Genomic DNA, 20,195 nt, shown 5'->3' with positions numbered 1-20,195 from the left:
GTTTAGAATTCCTAAAGCACGAAGAAATGCTTATAAAAAGTCATTTATCCCAATGGCAGTTGTTGTTCTAAATCGGATCAATGTTTGTAGTGAATGAGGTGGTTACCATTTGAATGATTTGCAGTATTGTGCATGGGGCTAATTTGGTTTTTAAACTTTTAACTTATGTTGTTGTCTTAATAAGTGTTGTTATTGTGTCATTGTTGTATGTTTGTAATTGTTGTCCTAAATCCAGTGTTGAAGACAAATTTCCTTTCTGTGTCAAGCAGAATGGACAATAAAGTTTAAACTAAAATCCTGTATTTTGGCATTTTTTTGCAGTCCACTTAGAATCCAACATGGAAATCAATGTTTTCTCTATTGGCATTGATTTTTTTTAAATTTAAATGTCATTAACATGCCTGTGTTTTAATTTCTTTAATAAATATGGCTGTCAGGCCAGGATCTTGATGGTTTATTGTGGGTATGTTGTTTACATGAAGAAATCTGTGTTACAAGTTAAATATTTTTAATTTAAATAGTTTTTGTCTTGCGTTTACATAAATTTTACATTTGAATAGCCAGCATTACAAGTTTCAGTATTTTAAATGCGCTTAATCGTGATTAATTTTTTTGAAAAAGGTGCGATTAATTAGTAAATTTTTTTTAATCGATTGACAGCACTAATATATATATATATATATATATATATATATATATATATATATATATATATATATATATACACATATATACACATATATATACATATATATATACATATATATATATACATATACATCTATCTATCTATCTATCTATATATATATATATATATATATATATATATATATATATATATATACACACACACACACACACATATATATCTATATACATATATATATATATATATATATATATATATATATATATATATATATATATATATATATATATATATATATATATATATATATATACACACACACACACATACATACATACATATGTACATAATTCTCGTATGTACAACCTGATCAAACTGTAATTATTTCTTTCATTTATAAGTAGATTCACTCCATATAGTCTATTGTTTTTGCATTCATCTCATTCCTTTTACTTATTTTTGTTAACGCTACATGTTTTTGTTCTTCTAAACAGTTATTTCCAAAACTTTTCTAAAGATCAGATCATTTTCTATGTCCCAATATGAGGAAATCTGTATTAAATAGGGTGTTTTTCACAAGACTGGTGTGATGTCTTCACCAGTGTGTACCTTGTCTGTGTTCATCCTCTTGCTGTCACAAAAGACCCGCAGCAGCTCTGTCACCTTCCTGAAACAGAAGAGCATAGGATGTGAGCCCTTAAACACTTAGAACAGACAGACTGGAGATTTGATGCTTTCTCCGCTCTTACTTGGTGACGTCTGCTATGTGCATGTGTCGCAGCTGAACCCACAGCTCATCATCCTCATCCAGCAACACCTCTTTATCTCGAGCCTCACCGATCCCTGCTGTCTGATACCTGATGACAGTAATTGACAATTTATACTGATTACAGAAAATATTTTTATGCTCTATAAATTTATTAAGTTTATTAAGCTCTTAAGTTTATTTATTTCCAGATTAGCAACAATGGCTATTTTATGGCAAAGTTGATATAGATCAAAAACATATTACATCATAACAACTCGGCATCTTGACCAATTTGGCATCTTGTAGAATAGTATACAGTTGAAGTCAGAATTATTAGCCCCCCTTTTAATTTTTTTTTCTTTTTTAAATATTTCCCAAATGATGTTTAACAGAACAAGGAAACTTTAACAGTATGTCTGAAAATATTTTTTCTTCTGGAGAAAGTCTTATACATTTTATTTCTACAAGAATAAAAGCAGTTATTAATTTTTTAAAAAACATTTTAAGGTCAAAATTATTAGTCCCTTTAAGCTATATATATTTTTCCGATAATCTACAGAAGAAACCATCATTATACAAGAACCTCCCTAGTTAACCTAATTAACCTAGTTAAGCCTTTAAATGTCACTTTAAGCTGTGTAGAAGTGTCTTGAAAAATATCTATTAAAATATTATTAACTGTCATCATGGCAAAGATAAAATAAATCTGTTATTAGAAATGAATTATTGACACTATTATGTTTAGAAATGTGCTGAAAAAGTCTCATCGGTAAACAAAAATTGGGAAAAAATTAAATAGGGCGGCTAATAATTCTGACTTTAACTGTATTTACAATAATATAATATGATATAATGTAATGATATAATATAATATAATATATACAAACACACAAACACAAACACACACACACTGCAAATAAATGCTTTTCTTACTTGGTACTTTTTACTTTAAATATCTAAAAATTCTTCAGACAAGAAGCATTTTCTAGACAAGCAAAAACCATTGCCTTGTTTTAAGAAATAATGTATCAAAATGAAAGTTAGTTTTTCCTTATATATAAAAAGTCATTTTCCACCACTAGAGGGTATTCACAATAAACAAAGGCATATTTTGATGAGTGTTGACTCATGGGCGTTTTGGACTTAATTACATCCTTCACGACTCAGAAATCATTTTCATGGATGAGCTACAGTATTCAAAGCCTATTATCATAGTAGTATGTTGCAGAGTAAAGGGGCTTTCACAGCACACTATTCGCACGAATCAGTTCAGTCTTGTTTTCAAAAATAAAGTATCACAATGAAAGTTAGTGTTTCCTTGAAACCAAATAATGTGTCAATGGGGTATGCCAAATTTTGCTTTGAAAAGTATTTTTTAAATAAGAAATTTCACTTTGTTCTCAGAAAAAAAAACCTCACTTATATTTGACTTCTTATTTCTAAAGAACACGACAATAGTTCTATTAAAAAATATATATTGTTAAATTTACCATGGGGTTATGGCTAGTGTAAGTTGAAATGTACTTGCAAAACTTCTTATATTAAGATAAATGTCTGTTGAAGGAGCAGTATAAGCAGATATTAAGCAAATATCTGCTGATACTGTTAATACTAATAATCTGCTACTCAAATTGACCATCAAAATAAAGTGTTCCCAGATTTTTTTGATATTTGGACTAGAAACAAAGAGAAACAAGAAAGGCATTTTTTTGCAGTGCAGACAATATAAAAATGTGCCAAGTATTTCATATATTCTTTGGTATCATTTGTATAATTGTCCCATTCCATTTACCATTTTTGTATATATACACAAATCATTTGCAGGTTTCATATGGCTCTATTCTAAGTTAATAACTACTTCTTTAACTATAATGAAGGCATTTCTAAAAGGCAAAGAATCTGACACACCTGTAAATGTCTTGTTCAATGTCTAGCAGGTCGTAGGCCATCGCCTGGAAGGTGAGCTCGTGAAGAATTGGAGAGACGGGATCATACCCACGGTCCACTATTAGCAGCTGAGAGCGAGCTTTATCTGTGCCCTGTTGGTCAAACACACAACTGTAATTACAGAATTTATAAAAACAAAGATTCTACTGTGCTTTTATGCTTAAAACAAAACTAGACATCTGCTTAATACATTTGTTTATCAGTTTTAATAGAGCCAACAGCTTCCACAAATATTTCTAGATTACAAAAAATATGATGTATTTTGAACTCACAAAAGACACATTATGTAAAATTATTAATACAAGACTATCAAATCTGTAATATTATATTGAATATTAATGGACATATAGTAAAACACAACTTATTCCTATGATGATGAACTTACATTTTCAAATGGAGGTGATGTGCTCAAGAAACATTTCTGATGATCAGTACTAAAAAACCTGCTGCTTAATGTTTCAAGCACAGCATCATATATTTGTCTTATTGTCTTTTATTATTTCAGCAGTACCAAAGTTTTAATTGCTTGAAAAAACATCTTAAATAGCATTATAACATGTTTTCATGATGTTTTTATTTTTGATATTTCAAATGTGACTGTAAAAAAATCTTAATGAAATCAAGCTTTCGAGCTGTAATGTATAGTCAGGGTGCAAACGTAACTTTTCAGACATATTTGTTATAAAGAGCACACAATTTACTAGCACTAACAACATTAAACATTTAAATTCACAACCTAAAAATGTTACAACCTTAAAAACTGGGCAATAAATGTTGTCAAAAAAACCCATAACACATTTTTAAATTGCATATATATATATATATATACACACACACACACACACACACACACACACACACACAATTATACAGTTGAAGTCAGAATTATTAGCCTTCCTGAGTTATTTTCCCCTTTCCATATATATATATATATATATATATATATATATATATATATATATATATATATATATATATATATACACACATATATATACATATATATATATATACATATATATATATATATACATATACATATATATACATATACATATACATAAAACTAATAAGACTTTCTCCAGAAGAAAAAATATTATCAAACATACTGTGAAGATTTCCTTGCTCTGTTAAATTTGGAAAATGTATATTGGGAAATATTTAAAAAAAGAAAAATTGGGGTAAATGTATATATATTTACTCCTCAAAAAGGTAACTAGTTGTGTTACTTTTTATGGTAAGTAATATGATATGTTAATTTTGAATTACTTTTGCATTAGTTTTTCTTGGCTTTGCTAAGAACCTGCAGTTTTTTTTAATATACTTTTTTAATAGCAGAGCTCTGCATTTAATAACACACTTAATAAACTACACCTTCACCTGCAATTTAAAGCAATGCGTTTGCTACTTTTGTACTTTTTGTCTTATTGGTTGAGTAAAATCACTGTCCATTAAGACAATTCCCTTTTTCTTTTTGTCAATGCGTTCAAAATAATGAACAAATTCTCTCATCGAGTGTGATTTAACCTGACTAATTTAATTTTCATTTAGCAATTTAATTTTAATAGCTCATCAATTAAACTTGCAAATTACCTAACTTTATAAATTTATTCCTTAATTACAAATATTATTACTTAATTTTTTTAAGTAATGTATTACTTTACTCATTACTTAGAAAAGTATTATTATTAAGTAACTCGCATTACTTGTAATGCAATTCCCCTAACACTGTATACGACCAAATTAGATTTTGTAGGTCAATGCACTGTGCATGTGGAAAGTATTCACAGAGCTTCACCTTTTCCACGTTACGCTGTTATGTTGTGTTAAATCATTAGTCCAAATTAGATTACATTTACTCCTATAAAAATTCTATAAAAAATGCCTGATTTAAAGCATGTTTAAAATCTTAGCAAATGTATTAAATGAAAAAGCGAGAAAAAAAATCAAAAGCACAGTGAGTACATGGCAGATGCACTGTACAATCTCTGGTATCAGCTGGCAGAGTCTTGTTTCCTTCTTCTTCTACTTAAAGCAACAGTTCATTCAAAAATGAACATTATTTGCTCACACTGTAAACAAATGTGTTAATTAACAGCTTCCGTATGTTGTGATTCTCAAGTGTTTTCCGTTTATTTACAGTTGTGAATTGCATTATGGGATGTTAATCTCTGCTCTGTTGACATTTGATGTTGTAAATTCAACTCTACAGTTTAACAGTGATGTTTCTTGACATTTTAGTAGTTTGAAATAATATAAACGATAAGAAATAATATATAGAGAAATAAGTCTGTAAATGACAGAAAATGTGCTGGCAGCTTATTACAAGCAGTGTTGCCAACTATTTTAATAAAAAGGTGCTAATCTCTGCTCGAAATGTCGCTAGATTACATCATACGTCAATCTGCATATTACTGACGTTATCAGGTCCAACAGTTTCTGTTTGTTTAACAGCCTATGGTTAACAAAGAGGAATTTACATTTGCACTACGCTTTACATATGCATGTCAATTTAATGTATTGTTGTTTGAATACAGTACATCAGTACAGATGTGTAGTGAATTTGCAGTAATTTGAGCTCAGAAACCATCACTAAAATCTCTGAGATTCTGAACAGGAAAAGATTAAACGGCCAAATTAAATTGTTAAATTTAGAACAGGAGAAGCAGATCGGTTTGACTGTACAAGGGAAATACCTCACACTCGTTTGCTGTTGGTATACAGAGGTGTACGCAGTGATCTGCTCTCGGGCTGCAGGTGAAAGAGACGGCTATGTGGTACTGAGCCACCTGTGAGTGCTCTGAGGTAGGGGAGGGGGTCTACGCAGCTTGTTGAGACAAGTAGGAATGGTACAGTATGGACACATGAGAGTCTAGAAAATCCCCAGTAACACCAAAAAAAAAAGTTGCAAAATTTTTCGGTAGTCGCTTTTAAAAAAATTTGTCGCTAGGGGCCCTAAAAATTCCCTAATTTGGCAAGACTTGTTACAAGGTTTTTATAGCATAATATACAACACCAACCCAGACAATATATCACTTTAAACTATTAAAATGTTTACAAGAGTCAGTTTTTTAAAACTTTTCCAGGTTAAAAGTAGTTGGAGACAAGATCAAGTTCCCATAATGCAATTTAAAAGCATAAATAAACAGGGGGAAATAAAAACATGAATAATAAAATACGTAAAACTGCTAATTTACAGGTGTTCTTTTACAGTACATCTTCAATTTGCTTAATTTTTAAATACAATTTAATTCTCTGATGAGCAAAAAAAAAAAATGTAAATTATTTTTTTAAATGTTGTTAACCAGACAGATATTAGTAACCACAGACTTCAATAGTAGGGGGGATAACTGTAAGGCGTTCAAAGGTTCCCATCAAATGTTAAATTCCACCATTTTTCTAAACGAATACTGTGTTCAAACAGAACAAAGAAACAAATGGAGCAAATGAAAGCCAAGTAAACAGTCTTTCTGGGTAGTGAATTCATAACTGGCTTGTCCACTAGAGGGTTTTATTGGACTATTTTAATCATTTATGTTTTACTTTTTCCTCTATTTTTTTTATTATTTTAGTGATTACAGTTTAAATATTTAATTTGAGGGATCTGATTAGCAATAGATGAGAGGTTAGAGGCAAAAAAAAAAGCTTCAGTGAGTAACAAAGATGCAGGAAAGCACAAGAAAATAAAAAAAAAACAAGATTTGCATTGACACCCACCTGAAGCTCAGGAAAATATCAGCTGATAGACAAGAACAGGAAAAAAACAGAGAGAGAAAATAGTCCAGAAAACAGTAAGAAATGATATGCAAGCATAGAAGTAGTATTTCAAATGAAGAAACTGAAATGGATGTGACAAGATATTTCAAAGGTGTTTATAATAATAAACTAATAGCTGTGTCTCATTTCAGAGGCTGCATCCTGCGAAGGATGCATTCGAAGGGTGGTGCGTCAGAGGCATGATGAAGGCTGTCTTATTTCAAGAACATTTGAAGGCTCCTTCAAATGCAGCCTTAAAATGGGTCCTTCGTTTCCTAGGTAATGAAGGACACAACCGGTGGATCCTTTGCAGCCACGAACATCATAATGTTTTTAAAAGAAAACTCCAGATTAAATGTATGAATTAGGTTTATTTTACTTGGATATCTAAACACATGCTAAAAAAACAAAAAGAGTATGATTTACTAAAGAATGATTTTTTAGACAGTTTACATTTAATGTGTACATGTAGGGATCAAAGCAATCGTCAGGGTTCATACACATATTTACTATCAAACTTCCATGACTTTTAAGTCATGTTCCGTGACATAATGTTTCATGTAATGTCTGCATATACGTGGTAAATACTAAAAAACGTTTACATTTATTACAGCATATCATTAAACATGCAATAGTTTAAATTTGTTTTTATATCTATGTAAAACAGATGACGTTTACACAGCACTAATAATGTGAGAGCATGTTTTTGGCCAAGAAAATATATGTAAAAACAACTAACCTCCATTCTAATATACAGACATTTGTCGAACTACTTTTACAAAATCTTAGGGAAAACTCCTTCTATTATAAAGCCTCGATCACACTGCAATTTTCGCTCCAAAGACTTCCATTTATAGGCATGCCAATGCGGCAGACCAGAAACGTGAGCACGTGCGGGAAATTTAGCACTTCACTGCATTCGAAAGTTTAAGCTTGGCGAATTCTTACCTGCGAAATCACATGAGGTGATTGCGTGAGACCAAAAGAAGATAATTTACAATGAGAAATTTTAAATATGGAGCAGTCGCTCACTTTTATTTAAGTCTAATCATATTGTTTAATACAACCGATTTTCGAAGGGCCGTACAACAGAATTTTGCAAGCACAAGCTCAAGTGTGACCGCAGTTTAAGTCGCTTTGGATAAAAATGTCTGCTAAAAGACTAAACGTGAATGTAATTTCCACGACTTTTCCAAAACCTTGTGGGTTTTTCTGTTTTTCCAAAGGTTTTCCAGGCCTGGAAAATGGCATGTCAAAATTTCATGACTTTTCCAGCTTTTTTCATGACCGTGTGAACCCTGAATTATATTCCCAGCTTTTGTACACCTTGCTTTGCCTTCAGATCGCTTAAAATAGGTTTTAAAAATCACTTTGAAAAAAAAAAAAAAGTCATTATAAATTTTTATTACCGCTTATTAACGGCTGCTGTTGCAGTTGCAAGGTGACATAAGTGATATCTGTCCTCTGTAGGATAGACAGTTTCATTTAAAAATGCTGTTTCGGCTTGAGTGGACTTTGAAAGACTCGCCTATGAAGTCTGTATCATTCAGAGGATGCAGCTTCTGAAATGAGACAGCTAATAAAATGATCAGCGCTTCCTAAACCTCCCATCATCTCACCTCTCCCATTCTGGGATTGTCTGCTTTGTGTGCATTCAGACGATCCATCACCATCTCAGCCAGGCTGAAATTCTCCTTTGGGCCCCTTAGGGAAAGAGAGCTGGTTTACACATCATTTTACATCAGTAAAAAACAAACACAAAGTGCTGAGTGAATGTGGCTCAGTACAGGCGGTATCGGATGGCTGGATACTCCGTCAGCGTGTCACAGAGAGTGGCGATCTGCTCAGCCATGGCCTCCATCATTCTGCTCTTGTCATCTAGATTAGTCTGAGTCGGGCTGTAGAAAGCGTGGAAGGAACTGGGGTTGTCCAGAGTGAAGACCTGGAGTAAAAACAGTTAAATCTTGAACGATGAAACAATTGGCAACAAGTCCCACTGAAAAGGTGTGCAATACTGAAAAAAACATAATATCTTAAAACGGAGGTCTCAAACTCAATTCCTGGAGGGCCACAGTTCTGCATAGCTTAGCTCCAACCCCGATCAAACACAGCTGGTGCAACTAATGAAGGTGTTCATGACTCTTTTGAACACCTCAATTATTTGGATCAGTTGTGCTTAAATAGGGTTGGAGCAAAACTGTGCAAAGCTGCGGCCTAGAAAGGGACAGTTCCCCTAAATTTTTTTATTTACTCGCCATTTACTCAGCTGCAAGTGGTTCCAATGCTTTGGGAGTTAAGTTACCCTCTTGAAAGCAACAAGATATTTTAAAGAAAGCTAAAAAAACCAGTGGCTCCAGATTTCCAACATCTTTTTAAAAGATCTTCTTTTGTGTTTTGGGGGATTAATATTACCAGTATTAACTGTTAAACATATTGTACTTGGGATGTGGGGAATACTGGTAGTGAAAAAACACTAGTACTTATATTTTAAACGGTTTTATAACATAATTTGGCTTAATTTGGTATTTGTCACACTGCATGTCCGAAGTTCGCCAGTAGATGGAAGTGCTGCTGCTGCAATCTGCTGCTGAAACCAGTAAACATCACAACAGAATGATGCGATGGATGATGATCATAAATACATGACATCTGCTGATTTGAATATATTATTGTATTTTATTTAAATGTACTGTTACAGTTTAATTTATATATATATATATATATATATATATATATACATATATATATATATATACATATATACATATACACATATATATATATACATATACATATATATATATATATATATACATATATATATATATATATATATATATATATATATATATATATATATATATATATATATATATATATATATAAATCTTTTGAGGCTGGTAATTTGTCACCTATGGTAAAGATTTTGTATCGATAGCAAGATATTACATTCTGGTATTGTACCAAATCCAAAATTATGGTATAAAGCCATCCCTATACTGTACTAAAAACTGAATTTCCTTTTGTGTTTTAGTGTTACTCATTTAGATATCAAATCATTAGATATCAATAGGATATCTGTGATCGCAGCCATTTTAAGTTCACTCACTGTGTTCTATAACAAAATAGGAATCTCTCTCTTATTCTGTACTTTTAAATGCATTTTTTGAAATTACGCATCAAGTTATTGTGTTAAAAAAAAAACCCAGACAAAAAAAGAGTTAAAAACAACAATACAGTGTTGCTCTACAATTCACAAATGTTTTCCACTGGGTCTTTTAAGGACCATTTTTACTTATTAATATGTTTTAAAAAATGTAACTGATTCTGTATTAAACTATCCTATACATTAAAAAGCAAAAATCTGATGTTTTTGTTTGTTTGATGGAGAATAAATAAATATTATTTATTGAAAACAAAAAATCACACAGCCCCAGCATTAAGTCATTGATATAGGGAATTTTTGTTGTGCGATATATGGTCACAGAAATTTTTGTGATAAGCGATATTATTGTCCTTTTGAGATCATTTATTGCCACTGATTATATAATGATTATATAACAGCATAATATTGCAAACAGCCATAAACACTTTAAAATACTTATTGTTAAAGTTATTTAGATTCTAAAATTTGATATTAAAAAGATAAGTCTCATTATATATGCACAGTACAATTAAATGTCCTATTAGGTAAATGGCAAATTATAAACTTTGACACCAGTGAGGTGTCATTGTAAAATGGCTTAGACGTTATTTGTGAATCTATAAATATATACTGCATCGGCAAAAATTACTGAGGTCATCTCTAGGTACTGCAATATAAGTCGATATATTGATTATTGTTAAAGGCCTGACAAAAGTCTTGTCTTCAATCCCAGTTGTAAGAGGCAACAAATGATAACTTGACTTATAGTTGATCATTTGGAAAAGTCGCAGAAGGTAAATTTTTCTCATGAATGTTGAACGGCAGAATATACTCCAGAAGACCTATTGGAAGACACATACACCCAAGATTCTCACAGAAAACAGTCAAGTTTGGTGAAGAAATAAATCATGGTTTGGGGTAACCATCAGAATGAGGGGATGCGAGAGATCTGCAGAGTGGATGGCAACATCGAGTTTAAGTTCCAACAGGTTCCTGAAAGCAAAAAAGGTCAAGGTGCTCCAGAATCGGCCAGCCCAGTTACCATACATAACCATTATTGAGCATGACTGGGGTAAGATGAAGGAGGAGTCATTGAAGATGAATCTTGATGAACTCTGGGAGCAAGAACTCTTTCTTTGCCATTCCAGATGACTTTATTAGTAATTTTTTGAGTCATTGCATAGATGTACAGATGCAATGCTGCAAGGTCATGGAGTCATACGCAATATTAATTCTTTTCCCACAGCACCATGACTTCATATTCTATACTGTATATTATTTCTGTTAAGTGACAAGACTTTTGTCAGATCTTACTGTCCTAATGAAATAATTAAAAGTCAAGGCATGATCATATTTTATTTTGGTAAAATAAGCGTAATCTAGGGGCCTTTGCCTTTCATATAAGCCACTTCTGATACCAAATGATCAACTAGAAGTCAAGATATTATTTGTTGTTCCTAAAACTTAGATAGGTGACAAGACATTTGTCAGGAAGTGTATATTAAGAACAGATTTTATATTATTACTAAGCAGGGATGTATTAAATTGATCAAAACAGAGACAATATCAGGAATGAATTGAAGAGGAGAAATGGACTATAGAAATGACACTTAAAATTCAGCTTTTTGTTATTAAATTGCATTTTAAAAACATTTTAGCTCAGAATATATATATATATATATATATATATATATATATATATATATATATATATATATATATATATATATATATATATATATATATATATATATATATATATATATATATATAGGTAGTGTAAGTGTCTGCGTTCACACACCTGAGACTCATACGGTATGAAAGCCACATTGATCTCCTTGAGAGTTTTGATGACCTTGGCAACCCTCGACCTGCCAATCTCAGCAAAAAGCCCATCAGGACAAGCTGAAAGCAGGATAGACAGATATACAATATCATAAATATACCCACTGTAGACAACCATCAAGGAAAACAACCAAAGCAAACAGAAAAACAATCTCTCTTACTGTCGGTAAAGAAGACGTGTGCTGCTTTGTAAGTGAAGGCTGTCTCTCTGAAATCCGCAATCAGAGCATGAACTGACTGGAAATAAAAATATAACAAAAATAAATGTTTACAAAACCTTTTTTAAAGTCCCCTGAAATCAAAGTGAAAGCTTTTGGGTGTTAGAATCAATATGTCAGTTTCAACTATTTGACTTGTACAATCACACTGGAGTGATCAGTCTAGACTGGTCCATAAAGAGTATGATTAGGGTGTTCAGTGCATGAAGTAATAAGCTGCTAAATTTAAATTTTATATATATATATATATATATATATATATATATATATATATATATATATATATATATATATATATATATATTTAAACATATATATTTAAATATATATATATATATATATATATATATATATATATATATATATATATATATATATACATATATATATATATATATATATATATATATATATATATATATATATATATATATATATATATATATACATATATACATATATATATATATATATATATATATATATATATATATATTTAAATACATACATAATGGTACATATGGTACTCACACACACACACAGACATATATATATATATATATATATATATATATATATATATATATATATATATATATATTCCTTTCATTTTCTTGTCGGCTCAGTCCCTTTATTAATCCGGGGTCGCCACAGCGACTTATCAAGCAAGTTTTTACGCAGCGGATGCCCTTCTAACCACAACCCATCTCTGGGAAACATCCACACACACAATCACACACTACGGACAATTTAGTCTACCTAATTCACCTGTACCACATGTCTTTGGACTGTGGGGGAAACCGGAGCACCCGAAGGAAACCCACGGTAATGCAGGGAGAACATGCAAACTCCACACAGAAATGCCAACTGAGCCGAGGCTCAAACCAGTGACCCAGCGACCTTCTTGCTGTGAGGCAACAGCACTTACCTACTGCGCCACTGCTTCGCCCCTGTCTTTAAAATATGGAAATTAATTATACCCCACTATTCTCAATTTAACTTCTGTGCTAGCCAGCAGCAAATGACGGTGCCCGCGTTTAAACAGTCTTTCGTCTCTTTTTACGCTTTAACAACCGAATGGATGCTCAAGTCTATCTAACTAATTATATTTATCGATGCTGTAAAAGGAACCTTTCACTGGAAGTTCATCATTAGCTGAAACACACGCTGTACATATAGCCCTTTCACACAATAAACTATTGGATTATTACCTGCCTATTATTAAGATATAACTGTTGTTAGTAGCTATAAAACTTAACCTCAATCTGCATCCCAAATCAAAATCTTAGCCTAACTTCTACCTTATGAACTATTAATAAACAGCTAAATAGTAGTTTATTTAGCTAGTAGTGTTAGTGAATGGCTTTTTATTACAGTGCATTGTGACCTAATATAAGTATTCAAAAAAAAATACATATAATAGGAAAAACTGAAAAGTTTCCTTTCTCTATGAAACATCACTTGGGAAATATTTGAAAACCAATTAAAATTTTACGGGAAAGATAAAATTGTTTTCTTCAACTGTATGTTGCTGTAGCTGGCTGACCTTTGGCACAGGTGAGATGAGGTAAATGGCTTCCAGACTGGGGATCGGCTCCCTTCGTTTGCTGATGTCCTCCACAACTGTGAAGAAAAACAGCACAGTTCACATCTCGTCATCTTGAGTCAATACTTTTTAACAGAACAAACCAGACATATTTTTTAATCATAACATGAACATATTTTGCAGCAAAATGCACTGCAGACACTGTGTCTTCACAATGAAAAGTGAAACCTTTAGAGATCCGTGACAGAAAAGATATTCAAACGCTCACTTGTAACACCCTCTGCCATGATGTCAGACATTTTACAGCACGAGGACAGAATGCGCATACTGATATGATCAACGATGAGCACCTGAATATAAAACAAACACAACAGTTAATTAATCGGAACACAAAAGTCATCTGAAAATAGATTAACAACTACAAAAGCTTCAATATACTGTAGTAATATTACCTTCCAGTCCCCATCTTTCTTCACACTCTTGATGACTCCACTGAGGATTTCTACAAACAAAAGACACCAACAATGAGTCATATATGGACAACTGAGGGTGGCACGGGGGCTCAGTGGTTAGCACTGTCGCCTCACAGCAAGAAAGTTCCTCGTTCGACTCAGTGAGTTGGCATTTCTGTGTGGAGTTTGCATGTTCTCCCCGTGTCCGCATGAGTTTCCTACGGGTGCTCCGGTTTCCCTCACAATCCAAAGACATAGGCTATGGGTGAATTGAATAAACTAAGCAGACGCTGTGGATGAGCGTGTGTGTGTGTGAATGTGAGTGTGTATGGGTGTTTCCCAGTACTGGGTTGTGTCTGGAAGGGCATTTGCTGCATAAAACATATGCCAGAATAGTTGATGGTTCATTCCGCTGTGGTGGCCCCTGATAAATAAGAGACTAAGCGAAAGAAAGATGATTGATTGACTGATTGATTGAATAAATGAATGAATGAATATAGACAACTGGGATATTTGAGGCATGTATGATGATGATGATCAGTCACATGAGCACATGATAACGAAGCTTTAATGTAATTTTACAGGACATGCTTTAAAACAAGATAAACTTATTAAAGTTAAAGGTTTTTTTTCATAAATGTAAAACTTGTGAAGAACTTTTAAGTGCAAATAAAAATATTTTATGAATATTTTGGAGGGAAACCAACGTCTTAAGTGTTTTTCAGAATTTTTTTTGTTTGTTTATTCATTCATTCATTTATTCATTGTTTCAGCTTAGTCCCTTTATTAAAATGGGGTCGCCACAGTGGAATGAACCACCGACTTATCCAGTATATGTTTTACACAGCGGATGCCCTTCCACCTGCAACCCATTACTGGGAAACACCCATACACTCATTTACACACATACACTACGGACAATTTAGCTAACCCAATTCACTGTCTTTGGACTTACAACAAACATACAAACTCCAAACAGAAATGCCAAATGAACTGACCCAGCTGAGACTCAAACCAGAAACCTTCTTGCTGTCAGGTGACAGCACTACCTACTGCGCCACCATGCTGCCCTTGTTTGTTTATTTGTTGCAGTTTTATTTTCATGGCCATAAAGGGGTAACAAACATATTTTAAGTAAAATTTATTGATTTTTTTTATAAACTAATGATAATAACACTATTAAAATGTTATATTACAACATAACCATTTATTTGCAGTAAATGAGAATACGTCAGGAAAACATTTTTCATGTTTCCAAGCCTTCAATACTGATGGTTAAAAAACACAGTCTGTAGATGAAAAAATAATAATAATATTAAAAAAATAACATAAAAGAAACACAAGTGAACATTTTACTCAAAATGTGTACCTATTAATGACAAATGTAGAAAAAATATTTTCTTTTATTTGTCTTTGGTTTCTAGCATTTGTGCGCATTGAACGTCTAACAAAAACTGCTGTATTTGTAATGAGATACCACTGTGGTTCAGTTGAAAATTTTAATTAAAATAGATTAAATGAAAAAAGAAGAGGAAAAAGTACAAAAAATAAAAAATTATATATATATATATATATATATATATATATATATATATACACACACACACACCATTATTAATAACTTTTGAAGTAGTCAGTTTGTTTATAATCCTTTGTGTGTGTGTGTGTGTGTGTGTGTGTGTGTGTGTGTGTGTGTGTGTGTGTGTATAAATATTAGTAATATACACTTAATTACATTTAAAAACATAAAAAATAATTTAAAAATTTTTTAACCTTTAATTAAATAAATGAATAAATTCAACAGTTAATTAAACTGCAAGCATTTCTTATGTAAATACAAAAACGAGGATTTAATTGAAAACAAACTACAAGTTTGGTACTAAACTGCATGCCTGATTAGAAAAAAGGTGTAATTAAATACCTTTAGGTGCTTTTCGTTTATGCAAGTAACGTATATGTAAAACTGCAAATGTATTAATACCAATTTAATTCCTAACTAATAACAAAAAAACAACATCATATGAATTTCTAATCTAAAAAACAACAATACACTGCATTGTAAGACTTTGTAAGAGCAACACGTTATGTAGGATATGAAAGGTAAAATGTAACAACACTATATTAACAACGTACAGATAGTAATGTTAGGCTCAAGACTTTAGAAAAAAAAAAGTGCCATTTCCTGTGTGTTTTATTGTGTCCGGCGGAAGGTTGATCACAAGACTGACACAATAACTGTTAAATCATGCAGTGCAAATACCTCCGTTCTCCACTCTGTTTACACAAATGACACTTCGGAGTAAGTAACCTAAATGTGTCAGGCAAAGTCGATAAACCCTTAATAAGTTTCGGTGTAAACTTCAGCATCTTCATACGGAAGTTTGGTCCATATTGACGTATCGAGCCCTCACTGTACACCTGTTGCTCTGATTATGTCATGACACACCGACATATCAATATAGCTTATCATCTAAATCATTCGACACATAGGCACTAGACAGTTTACAGGCCGTACTGAGAGACTAACATGAACCTACTTTCGTTCGCGATCGCTTTTAGTCCACTCGGGGCCATCTTGACACTTCCCTGTTGACAGACTCCAGCAGGGCTGTGAAGACAGAAATGACGGAAACTCCCACGCCCAGCGGAGCAGACCAACCGGAAAACCAGCTTCAAAATAAAAGCCCCCTCAAAAAGCAAAGACCGCAAAAAGTTCAAAGTTGACCCCAAAAGAAAAATTAACTCATCATTTACTCTCCCTCAAGTGTTTCCAAACCTGTTTTAGTTTTGTTTCTTTTTACCGTTTCACAAATTAGTCAACGGGAATGGAGTGGTAATCTGCCTTGTTTTCAGAAATGCTCAGGAGTAACGTACACAATGTAAACCAATGCAAATCACGACAGAAAGAGCAGACCATTTTATGGTAAATCCTTATAAAAAACATTATACAAACACACAAATTAACTTAGACTAATGTGTTTATACTTTTAAAAACTCCCTCTGTGTTTGAGAAGCCAAAAATATGCATTTTAATGTAGTCTATTTTGTCCAATGGTCTCAAACTCAATTCCTGGAGGGCCACAGCTCTGCAGATTTTAGCTCCAAATCATGCCTGTATATATATACCTATATATATATATATATATATATATATATATATATATATATATATATATATATATATATGTATATATATATATATATATATATATATATATATATATATATATATATATATATATATATATATATATATACCTATATATATATATATACCTATATATATATATATACCTATATATATATATATATATATATATATATATATACACCTATATATATATATACCTATATATATATATACCTATATATATATACCTATATATATATACCTATATATATATATATATATATATATATATATATATATATATATATATATATATATATATATATATATATATACCTATATATATATATATATATATATATATATATATATATATATATATACCTATATATATATATATATATATATATATACCTATATATATATATATATATATATATATATATATATATACCTATATATATATATATATATATATATATATATATATATATATATATATATATATATATATATATATATATATATACCTATATATATATATATACCTATATATATATATACCTATATATATATATATATATATATATATATATATATATATATATATATATATATATATATATATATATATATATATATATATATATATATATAAAATAGTTTTGGAACTGAACGTTGGCAGTCATAAGAGAACACAAGATTGCTGATGAATGCATATTGAGAAACAGCCTAGTACTCTTAAACGATCTTCATTAACTTGACAGCACACATGTTGCAAATTGGTGACAACACAAATAACTGAAGAAACACGCTGCAAATTGGTCACAACACAAACAACTAAACAAACGCGCTGCAAATTGGACACAACACCTGCAAACATCCATGTAACACAGTGAAAATGTTGCAAGGAGACCCAAAAACAAGATGGACACTGCTGACATATGGGTGTGTTATTATGCTGTGACTGTTGCTCAGTGAAGTGACTGGCGGTCTTTGAAAGGCGAGTTGTTTTTGTTTATTTTAATATCTTGATTACACGACATAATAACATGTATGGAATGTATAATGTGTGTATATGTATAGAGTGTATAGGTTTGTCTTATTTGTCTGGAAGTATAGCAGTCTACTAAAGGAGGTCGGGCCTTTTCATTTACATGTACAGTGTATCATGTATAGAGTGTATCATGTGTGAATATGTATAGAGTGTAATGTGTGTATATGTATTAAGTATATCATGTGTGAATATGTATAGAGTGTAATGTGTGTGTATATGTAGAGTATATAGTGAGTGAATATGTATAGAGTGTAATGTGTGTATATGTATATATGTATAGAGTATATCAAGTGTGAATATGTATAGAGTGTAATGTGTGTGTATATGTATAAAGTATATCATGTGTGAATATGTATAGAGTGTAATGTGTGTGTATATGTATAGAGTATATCATGTGGGAACATGTATAGAGTGTAATGTGTGTATATGTATAGAGTATATCATGTGTAAATATGTATAGAGTGTAATGTGTGTTTATATGTATAGAGTATATCATGTGTGAATATGTATAGAGTGTAATGTGTGTATATGTATAGATTATATCGTGTGTGAATATGTATAGAGTGTAATGTAAGTGTATATGTATAGAGTGTATGCGTATAAAGTGTATATGTAAAAAAGTGTATCATGTTTCTATATGTATAGAATGTGTATATGTATAAAGTGTGCTGTGCGTCTATATGTATAGAGTGTATCATTTGTGCACATGTATCGTTTGTATATGTATCATGTATGCATATGTATGGTGTATTATGTGTGTGTATATATGTATAGAGTGTACCATTTGTGCACGCGTATCGTTTGTATATGTATCATGTATGCATATGTATGGTGTATTATGTGTGTGTATATATGTATAGAGGGTATCATTTGTGCACGTGTATCGTTTGTATATGTATCATGTATGCATATGTATGGTGTATTATGTGTGTGTATATATGTATAGAGTGTATCATTTGTGCACGTGTATCATTTGTATATGTATCATGTATGCATATGTATGGTGTATTATGTGTGTATATATGTATAGAGTGTATCATTTGTGCACGTGTATTGTTTGTATATGTATCATGTATGCATATGTATGGTGTATTATGTGTGTGTATATATGTATAGAGTATATCATTTGTGCATGTGTATCGTGTGTATAAGTATCATGTGTGCATATGTATAGAGTGCATATGTATAGTGTATTGTGTGTGCAAATGTATTTGTATATGTATGTGTGTGTGTGTGTATGGAATGTATCATGTCTGCTAATTTAGAATTTATCGTGTGCATATGTATGGAGTGTATCTACATATATGTATAGTGTAACGTGTGTCTAAGTTTAGAGTGTATCATGTGTGTATATGCATAGAGTGTAGTGTGTGTATATGTATGGAGTGTGTATATGTATACAATATATTGTGTATGTGTATAAAGAGTATGTGTGTATATCTATGTAGTGTATCATGTGTGCATATGTATAAAGTGTATATGTATAGAGTGTATCATGTGTGCATGTAGAGAGTGTATCTTGCATGTATCATGTGTATATGTATAGAGTGTAGTATGTCTAAGTATTAAAAAGGTATCATGTAGGGTGTGTGTGTGTGTATATGGTTGGAGAATATTGTGTGTGTATACTGTATGTATGGAGTGTTTCATGTGTGCATACATATGAAGTGTATCATGTGTGATACAGTCTACATATGCACAC

General features: G+C 31.3%; 1 protein-coding gene across 1 annotated transcript in view; it reads right to left on the bottom strand.

The window, feature by feature from the left end:
• The window catches only part of stxbp2 (syntaxin binding protein 2), a 34,122-nt gene extending 17,224 nt beyond the window's left edge, over positions 1-16,898 (bottom strand). Inside the window, 11 exon segments of the mRNA NM_213289.1 lie at positions 1,259-1,316; positions 1,399-1,506; positions 3,306-3,436; positions 8,720-8,804; positions 8,888-9,042; positions 12,047-12,150; positions 12,252-12,327; positions 13,855-13,931; positions 14,123-14,204; positions 14,307-14,356; positions 16,844-16,898. Of these exon segments, the coding sequence (NP_998454.1) occupies positions 1,259-1,316; positions 1,399-1,506; positions 3,306-3,436; positions 8,720-8,804; positions 8,888-9,042; positions 12,047-12,150; positions 12,252-12,327; positions 13,855-13,931; positions 14,123-14,204; positions 14,307-14,356; positions 16,844-16,880 (963 nt within the window). The 5' untranslated portion in view covers positions 16,881-16,898.
• Positions 16,899-20,195: the final 3,297 nt, after the last annotated feature.

This window comes from Danio rerio, chromosome 3 (assembly GCF_052040795.2).
Source record: "Danio rerio strain M-AB ecotype USA chromosome 3, GRCz13ab, whole genome shotgun sequence".
Lineage (NCBI taxonomy): Eukaryota > Metazoa > Chordata > Actinopteri > Cypriniformes > Danionidae > Danio > Danio rerio.
The sequence above is the reverse complement of the archived record's forward strand: the minus strand, read 5'-3'. Positions and strand labels throughout refer to the sequence as shown.